Source organism: Arachis ipaensis, chromosome B9 (assembly GCF_059453495.1).
Source record: "Arachis ipaensis isolate K30076 ecotype BB chromosome B9, ASM5945349v1, whole genome shotgun sequence".
NCBI lineage: Eukaryota > Viridiplantae > Streptophyta > Magnoliopsida > Fabales > Fabaceae > Arachis > Arachis ipaensis.
The window spans coordinates 159,607,560-159,617,809 of record NC_142444.1 but is presented as its reverse complement, the minus strand read 5'-3'; the positions used below and the strand labels follow the sequence as shown (position 1 = coordinate 159,617,809).

General features: G+C 28.6%; 1 protein-coding gene across 2 annotated transcripts; it reads left to right on the top strand.

Moving 5' to 3' along the window:
* On the top strand, positions 1-3,110 carry PBS2 (cysteine and histidine-rich domain-containing protein RAR1). Of its 2 annotated transcripts, none has more exons than XM_088500642.1 (5): positions 1-258; positions 1,635-1,717; positions 2,181-2,332; positions 2,425-2,666; positions 2,770-3,110. In XM_088500642.1, exons 1-5 carry the CDS (start codon positions 160-162, stop codon positions 2,863-2,865), a joined length of 672 nt encoding a protein of 223 aa, XP_088356768.1. In that variant the 5' UTR covers positions 1-159; the 3' UTR covers positions 2,866-3,110. The 2 variants fall into 2 exon arrangements, with proteins under 2 accessions (XP_088356768.1, XP_088356769.1); XM_088500643.1 differs by having other exon boundaries at positions 28-1,531.
* Positions 3,111-10,250: the final 7,140 nt, after the last annotated feature.

The following is a 10,250-nucleotide window of genomic DNA, read 5'->3' as shown; positions in this document are numbered from 1 at the left end:
AGGTAATGCTACTGCTAGTTGAAAAATGAAAAGTGAAAAAAGATCTTGTTTGTGTCGGATTCCACTTCATTCCTGAAGCTGAAAGTGAGAGTTCTCGAAATTCATTTGATAGATACCAACACAGATTTGTGAGTGCTTTAGCTTTTGAGTGTTTGAGGGATGGCGCAGACCGGCAAAGTTCGCTGCCAGAGGATTGGTTGTGACGCCATCTTCTCCGACGACGATAACCCTGACGGTTCCTGTCGATATCATGATTCTGTCTGTTCTCTCTCTCTCTCTCTCAATTACATGATCAAGTTTCATCCTTTATCACTTTATTATTCATGTTCCCCCTTTTCGCATTGACCCTTTTGACTTCAATCCTTAACTTTCTTTTGTATGCACTGCCTTCCAAATTTGGGTAGCTCTTTGCACTCTTCACCCACTTGTTATGTTTCAATCTGTTGCTACTGTGTGTAGATTGATGGTTTGGTTTGTTGAAACTGTGGCTAACATTTGGAGGCTCTTGTAATGTGTTAGTTAAGCTTGAAGAGTTGAGTGTCCTTTTTTCCGGGCATTGAATTATGAGCACTGTTAGTAATTTGTCCCAGGATCCACGGGATCATAAAATGTTGTAAAAGCTGCTCCCTTTCATGGAAATTATGTGATTGAATCGTTTCAGGTGCTGTGATTCAACATACTGTGTCTTCTAGTTCTTTCATTCAAAAGCTCAAATGTAAAGGGGCTTTGGCAATTAAGGTTTACAATATAGGAAGTTTTTATTGGAAAAGATAAAATGTCCGGGTTTTCGATTCATTTAGTGCATATTGTTGGGCAAGAATTTAGGAGATTTCCGAACTTCCGAAGTTCCAATTATCATTTACCCGGGAGGTGTTTAGAACAAGAGTTATGGTAGGTTTTTCCATCCTTGATATAATGGGTGCAAATCCTATCTTTCGATTTTATTGATGATCTTGTAGCTTGGTTCTATGATTTCTTGGTCATCCTATGCCCATGAAAGGAATGCTGCTGTAGCCACTTGCATATGAAAGTTAGCCTTGATATGCAGTATATACACCTACTGGCATAGACAATTATGTGTATATAGTCAACAATATGAATTGAAGAATATGCAGCTCTTGCAGAAAACTCTTCTTCTATTGTCTTAAAAGTGGTTCTAAGATTGTTGTAGCTGTCAGAAACTTGAATAAAGGTCATTGCTATTATTTTGCTTGAATTCGAAATTTATGTTTTGTCTTGTATATTTAAAATAAAACCAATACCGCGTCCAACTATTTAACCTGGGGAAAAAATGTAAGTGTTGGTCTTTGGACCCTCAATTTTTTTCTTCCCTTTTTGTGTGTAAATCATTGTTTGATGAGCTTTGATAATATAACTCACCCGTGAACTAAGTGAAACTTTATATCCAATGTAATATCGTGTGTTGATATCATTATGACAGTTATTTTTTATGATATTTTACCGATTCACTTTCCATTTGGCATGTTTGGGACTTGCGCTTATTGATGGGCAAACTTCATTTCTTCAGGGAGTAAGTCAGCGCCTTTTAATTTATTTATTCATGGCACTTTCTAGCTTTTTTAATGACTATTTATCAGTTCTGCAATTGATTATGCTTCCATTTTGTTTTCCAGCCAATCTTTCATGATGGGATGAAAGAATGGAGCTGTTGCAAGAAAAGAAGTCATGATTTCAGCCTGTTTTTGGAAATTCCAGGGTGAGTTATTGTCTCTGCTCTTTTTCTCTAGTCAACTATGTCTGAATCTATAAAGATTTGAACTGCAGTCAACTAGTCAGTTTACAAGAGTTTGCCATATTTGAGTAAAAATATGATAATGTTATTGGGTGATCTAATGTTGCTTGGTGATTCTTTGCAATAGATAATATAGACTTCGTTTGCCACTTCTTCATGTGTTGATTTGCTTTATGAAATTACATGTATTTGATATGCTTTTCGTGTTAAATTTATGTCCGCCGGATTATAATATCTTGCATTCTGGAATGAGAATAAACCAGAAGTTCCAGATAAGTTTTCAAGGATGCTAGTGAAGAAGTAGATTGTTTTGCTATTATCAACATCAATGGAATAAGAGAAAATAATAACTTTCTTTTAAAAAAATAAAAATAAAAATAAAAATCCCCTGAATTTGTTGATTAATTTTTTTCCCATATTAATCAAGATGTAAGACCGGAAAACATACATCCGAAAAGCAAGTGATTGCACCGGTTAAGAAGGCTACTGTGGCTGCTCCAACTGCAGCTCCTTCAACCAATGCATCGGCAAAGGACTCTTGTTCTAGGTGTCGGCAGGGATTCTTTTGCTCAGATCATGGTACTCTTAATTCTCTGCTCATGGCAGTGTCTTAAGCAATCCCTATATCATGTTTGCTATCCTACATTTTACTTGTCTTTCTCCTGTTTTAGGTTCACAAGTCAAACCTGTAAATACTGTTGGAGACAACCCTGGAAGTGTTGCCGGACATGTCTGCGCTGAGACCAATTCAAGTGTTCAGGATCCAAAGGATCCTAAGAAGATAGTCGATATAAACGAGCCCCAAGCGTGTAAAAATAAAGGGTGCGGCCAAACTTTCAAGGAGAAGGATAATCATGAGACTGCTTGCAGCTACCATCCTGGCCCCGCGGTGTTTCACGACCGGATGAGAGGGGTGGGTATTGAATATTCCATATTCTAAATTTCTAATGCTTGTAGTTGTGATGAGTTTCTTAAAAAAACACTACTAACTTTTTTTTGTGTCATTGTTTTTGCAGTGGAAGTGCTGTGACATTCACGTGAAAGAATTTGATGAGTTTATGAGTATTCCTCCATGCACAAAGGGATGGCATAATGCTGACCCTGATCAATGAAGACTCCAACCACCCACAATATTGGGTTTTTATCAGTCTCATTCAATTTTCTTTACAAGCTGTGATTGAAATTTGAAACAATCAATCTTCCCCCCAAAAAAAAAGATCCCCTTACTCCCCTCTCAAGTAGTGAACCTTGGTGGTTTCAGTTTGTAAGAAGCCACAACATAAGACTCAGATAACTGTAACGTTTAGATATGGATTTGTTGTCAATTGTTCCTTGAATGTCACAATGTTCTTCTGCATTTCTATTTTGGACCTATCTAATATTGAAATACTTTGAACTTTGATTTTCTTGTGACTGAGGGTGTAAATTAAATAAAATTTTCACTGTTCTCTGATCAAATACAGATTGAGATAAATACTTAACACGTGTAATAGTAAAATCATTAATATATCAACATTTTAACAAATAAAAAAATCAAACGAAAGTTCAAAATAATGTGGAATTGCCCCATAATTCAGTTATGACTAATGTAAATCTCAAAAAAGCACATAACATGGAGTGGTCAACAAATTATTCATGAAGGCAAAATGCACTCTACCTTCTTCAGCAAAAGATGTAGAGCCTCCAGATTTTGGGAAATCATATTCTTGAGAGGGGGTTTCGGCAAGATAAAGTGTCATTCATCTAACTCTACATAGCCATATAGTATATTGAGCATGTGAAGAACTCACTTTCTTCTCAAAGCTTAATAATGACTTTTGTCCTTTCAAAACCATTTTATTCCAACTGTATGAAATAATTTGTATAACAACCGTACAATCACTAAAGTCGTTGAAGTATAGTGGTGAGTATTCCCGCCTGTCACGCGGGTGACCCGGGTTCGATCCCCGGCAACGGCGAATGTTTTTATGGTTTTACCCTTAGGTACGGGAATGGTGGAAACTTCGCATGACCCAAAAGTAATGGGTCTTTTATGTTAAAAGCCACCGACTCCAAGTAAAATTAAATAAAAGGACCACCCTACAAGATAATACAAATATGAACAAATATTTATATCAATTATAGAAAGAAAAAAAAAATAAAAAAACAGTTGCAACTTTCAATCTTAGATAATTGAAATTTTGAATTTTACTATAAGATATTGATGAACTATTTTCATAAAAGAAAAAATTATATACACATAAATAGTCATTTTGAGAAACTCACTATAAATTAATAGACACTACTATCAACTAACCAAAATATCATGATTTATGCAACCTTTGTGATTAATGTTTCAAAACTCAAAAAGTAATTTAATGGGATAACAATACTTGGATGTGAACATTTATATTAACAATATATGAAAATCAAATGTTAAGAGAGTATTAAAATTTTAAAGTAATTATTGGATATAAAATGTTGAAATATTAATAATATTACTGCACGTAATTTTTGGTGAGTATATTATGACATGTATCCGAATATAATTATTATTATCCTATACTTTATCTAAGTTGGAATTTGTTTGACTTGGATCTACTTAGTTGCACATGACCCAAAATAGACACGGTTGGCATGGGAAATAGTGCTTAAGAAAATGCGATTAAGATCTCCATACAAATGTTCTCACAACATACAGTGTTAACCTATAGATAAAATAGTAGTAAGTAGTTTGTATAATGGTGTGCTCTATGGGCCCCTAATATATGATAGTTTAAAGGTATTATTTAATATGTGGGCATCATCGAAAGTATCATATCTAGTTTCACGTCACACTATGATTAATATTGTTACCATTGTTTATAAAATAAAAATATAGGAAGAGGGTGATGATATGCAAAGGGATATGGGCTCACGGGTCCTATGTTGGGTACAATCAATTATCAATCACTTCTTCAACCACATCTGCGACCTTTATAAGCTAAAAATAAACTATCAATATCATAACAAAAGCTCTGCGAGGATACGTAATCTTGGGAACTTTATTTACTATTTATATGCTTTTCTAACTGCGAACGAAACAACACTATTTGCTTTCTTCAGAAACTGTGAAATAACTGATCTTCCAATACTATTTGCTTTCCACATCCACAGTATAGTGCCATTTTTTTACTCTCTTGCTTCTTATTTTGACTCTTTTCTTCAACTCTTCATTTTTTGGTTTACTATATAATTTTGTTTATGTGTTGTTATTTTTGACTAAATTTTTTAGATATAAAAGAAAAAATTAGTGTAACACATTATTATTGAATTTTATAGTATTTTTTTAAAATTTTGGGGCGAAATAATACCTCTTGCATATTAACAATACACCCTCAAAATTTTAAAAAATATCATAAAATTCAGTGTATTATACTAAAATTTTATCAATAACCAGCTATTTTCTTCCTTTTCCCATGTGTAGTGTTAGGCTATTTTTTCTTGTTAAAAAATTTTCTAAAAAACATACATTAGCACAAAAACCTCTCATATTAAGGTAATAGATTAAAACAAATCCCAATATATTCCAAAATTGAAATGTTTACCAATTTGGAAATGGTAGTGACATACACCAAATTGAATCGAATTTGTGCAAGTTCAATCCTAATTTATGAAAATTGAGGTTGACTTGTAATTCCGTGTTTAAATAGTCAAGCCTAATTTTATAGCTCAAATTTGATGTATTAAAAGTTTACGTTCTCTTTCAATTTAGATATAAATTAAGTCTCTTGATATATATATTAAGTTGTTTGCTAATTATTACTTATAAAATCACATATATTTGTAATAATATAATAAATTAAAATTATGAAATAAATAATAAATACATAATCAAATCAATGAGTTAAGTTTGTCTAAATTCAAATTTTATTCAACTCAACTCAAAGATTTATAAATTCTGAGTAGTTAAATTGTTAAGAAATTGAACTAAATCCTATGTATGTATTGTTTTAAGAATATTAGAAATATTTAGTAACCAAAATAAATTATTTAAAATAAGATAGAATTTATTTTATTTAGTACTTATTAATTATTATAATAATTAATAAATATTAAGTCAAATAAATTTTGGTTTTTTTTTTTTTTAAAGGGAAGTCTAGATAGAGTCTCTTATCCTAATAACACCCGTATAATCATAAATAAGAGAATAAACTATAGCAAGAGGAGGAGGGATATCATATATATAAATCTCTAACGGTAGACTCTCAGACAATCAGCCACCAAATTTGCTTTTTGAAGGTTGTGAGCCAATTAATCTTCCATATGCGGCGAAACAAAACAAGGATATCCTGGATGAGGGGGAAGTAGGGGTGATTAGACAGACATCCATTCTTAATTATGTTGATAGCCATATAAAAATCCGATTCAATAATAATGTGATTCAATTTATTTGTCACAGTTAATTGCAGCCCTTTTATCACACTGCTCATAAAGCATGCATTATGAAACAACTTCTCAAGTTGCAAGAGAAAACTTTTAAAAATCTTCCTAAGAAATCTCTAAGAACGCCACAACAAACCGCATTGTTGTTATAGTTATAGAAGAACCCATCGACATTAATCTTGATAAACATCTCTTGAGATGGTTTTCATCCAATCAAACATTTTGTATTGGTGTTTAAATTTCTGTGCTTTAGTAATTTAAAAGATGTACTCTCTATCTCTCTTGACTAAACCTAAATGGAGTGAACCAACGCATACTGCGTGATATATTTTCCTTAAAAAATTAGCAAATTTCTTACATATCATAGGGACGAAACAGCAATAATAAAGATCTTCTCTTCCATTTTGCTATTTCTAGACAGATTAGAAGTTAACCAAGTTTGAATAGCATTTTTGTTACTAAATATTTTTTATTTTATAAATATTTTTCTTAAAGGCATTAAATAGCATTTATTTATACAAGCTTTATTGCTTAATTAACATTGATTTATACAAGCTTGAGTGTTTAACACGTTACTATCTGTAGTAACCCTTTAAATTATTATTGACTGATAAATGCTTACTTTTTTTGGTTATGAACAATAAGCATTTATTTGACATAATAATGTATAAATGGTAACATTAATATACGCAAGTGGATGGTACAGTAACTTTTCTTAAATAAGCCCCCCAAATCAATTAATTGAATCAATAAAATTTACTACTCAAATGTTTATTTATATGATCTATCTTAAGAAAGGAATTATCGATTTCAAATTAATAAATAATAATTCTTTTAATGTATATTAGTCGAGAAAATATTTAATTTAATCCCTCAAATTATATTTAAAGGTAAAAATAGGTTAAGTTTGATTTTTAACAGGTCTGACCTGTTATATAATTAATTGACCTGAACCTGATCTGCAGTCTGCTATAGACTTTTTTTAAAGTACTAAAGTTGGCCTGTTAAAAAGGTCTGATAATTTTTTTTTGCAAAAATAAAAATATTATTTTAAAAAACTATTATTTAATAAACATATAATATGTAATATGTCATATTTAATATTTATAAGAATTTTTAAACTTTAAAATATTTAAAATATACAAAATTATTTATAATTAAATATAATAAATTTAAAATATCTCATAATTTTGTTAATAATAAAAAAATTATTTATATATGTATTTATGTATTAACAGGCCTAGACAGTCTGACAGGCCAATAAAACTAATTAGTAAACATAGGCTTGACCTATCAATATAATAAGGCTTTTATAATAGCATGTGTCTATTTTATAACAGGCTATGCCAAATACAGGACAGGCTGTAGGCCCCTAGCAGGTTGTTTAAAATTTCAATTGCCTCAATTTAGTTTTTAAAATTTTAATTGCCTCAATTTAATCCCTAAATTTTTCAAATTTTAATCTCGTTAGTCTCTGTAGTAATTTCCGTCAAAGAGTCAATTGAAAAATTAAGAAACTAAATTGAGACAATTAAAATTTTAAGGACTAAATTGAAGTTTAAGTGTAGCTTCAAGAACCAAATTAAGTGATAACTTATTTTTGTAATTAAGTTCAACTAATTTATTTTTCCTTGTGTTTCATCTTATTTTTCTTTTTTTTTTCAACTAAAATTTTAACTTATTAATCCCTAAATTATTTGATCAATTTAATTAAAATTAATTACTAAAATAATTTGATCACATAACATCATCCATATAAAATAACACATAAGCAATTTATAGTCTCTACCACTAACTCATTCTAGAAGGAGAGTTAAAAAAGCCAAAAAAAAAAAATTGTATCGCACTGGTTAAAGTCACTAATTTTATGAAGACGCTTCAAAATTATCACTAAAATGTAAAAAGAACTACCTCTTCAGTGTGATAATAACTTTCTCTCGTGATATCATCGAAAATCATATTTATTTTTAATTTTAGTAAACTATGAAAAAATGAATTTTTTTTCTTGAAAAGTTCTGCTAAGAAATTGTTACAAATATTCATTTTAACAAATTCTTTTGTTATATCTCTCGTACTTCAAGAAAATAAGGAGTGAGCGAGAATGTGTGTCAGAAATATTATATTCCTTCATTATTTACATACTACCATTTAATGATGAATAGTAATTTATAAATAGTAATTTAGTTTTGCATTTTCTATTTTTTTAGATTTAATTATTCTGTTAATTTTTATAATTTTATAAAAATTTTAATTAGGTCTTTATTTTTTTTTAATTGAGTCTTTATACTAAATTTTTTTAATTGATTTCTTATATTTTTTTTCTTTTATTTGAGTTTCTGTACAAATTTTTTTAGTTAGATTCCTATATAATTAAGTCATTTACTATTAAAAGGAATCTAATTAAAAAAAATATAAAAATCTAATTAAAAAAAAATATAAAGACCAAATTAAAAATTTTGTGAAATTATAAAAACCAACAGAATAATTAAATATTTTTTTATTTAGCTATCATATATTTTTATGACATATATTAAAATTATTATTAATAAAAATTTTTAAATTAACTTATTTTAATAAATACACAATAATTAAAAACTCAATTTTATATTTTTCTATAAAAACTTCTTTATTAATAATTTTAATTTATATTTTCAAAATACACGTTAGCTTTTTTTTAATAAATAAATAAAAAAACTAGTTTCGTGGGACATAGTACAAGTGAAAACAGTAGTAAATCTAATTTCCTACTAGCATTCATTTACGGCAAGGAACAGGGAAATTTGAATTATTTTGGTGCATTGAAAGAGGATGAACTAAAAGCATGGCTTTTTCTTCTTAAAGATGGACCATGTTCCAATATTACGGTCGACCCTCAATACGCCAAATACGCATGATAATACGACGCCGCTCAATTATTTTCTTCATACACTTCCTTGCTGTTCTTCAACAAGCATCGCATGTATAATACCTGAAAATTCAGGTGCAGTTAATTTAATGAAATTATGAATTTGAAAGTCGTTAGATAACTTCATAAAATTAACTTACAAATAATTTAACTTCATGTATATTAAAGTATTTAACGAATTTTAACTATAATTTTCACATTAAATTAACTATACGTTATTCGTTTCAACCATATAATATACGAAAATACCGATATTTCAGTTGTTTTAATTGTTAATCTAAATTATAAAAAATATTTATAATATATATTAATTAAAATCAACAATTAAAATAATTGAAATACCGATATTTTCAGTACATTTAAAATTTTTCCTATAATATATATATATTCACATTTATGGGATCCACAAATAATGCACTTATTATTTCTTCTTATTAAATCTTAATGGTAAACTAAAGTAGGATCATTATGACATTATTTACTGCAACATGCAACTCTAAGTTCCTTTTAACCTTTTCACTAATTATGAATGGATTTATTTCGGTTGTGATTTTAAAATTTACTACTGTACTACGTACTAATATATCATTGTTGTTAAAAGTAGCTCAGGAAGCTGCATGCAAATTAAATGCCATAATTTTATTAAATGCCATAGTTTTATTATTAAGTTATCACCATGAAATGAAATTCGCTAGCAGCTCTGTCCGAAATCCGAATCGTTCTTGAATTTGTATTTACACCTTGTCCGACGTAATAGAGAGAAAGGTAAATTACTAAAATAAAACCTGATATGATACACAAAAATAATCTTTAAAAATATGAATGATAAATAAATTTTTAAATAATTTAAAAATATAATAAAATAATTATAAAATATTATATTTTTTATAAATAATAAAAAATTTGTATTTAGCAAATAATTTATGTATTTGACTTAAATTTTTATAACAACTTTTGAATAACTATTTAGAAGATGTACACAAAAAAATCGAAGTAAAATTCGAACTCTAATTTTTTTAAAAAATTAGTCATTCATAATAAAAAAAAGTTTTGAGAAAATTTTACTTAAAATTACTAAATTTAAAAAAAAACATATTTTTAATAATACTTTTTTAAAAATATTTTTTAAATACATATTTAATATTTAGTTATTTATTTAATATTTTTAAGGTTTTTAATAATTTATTT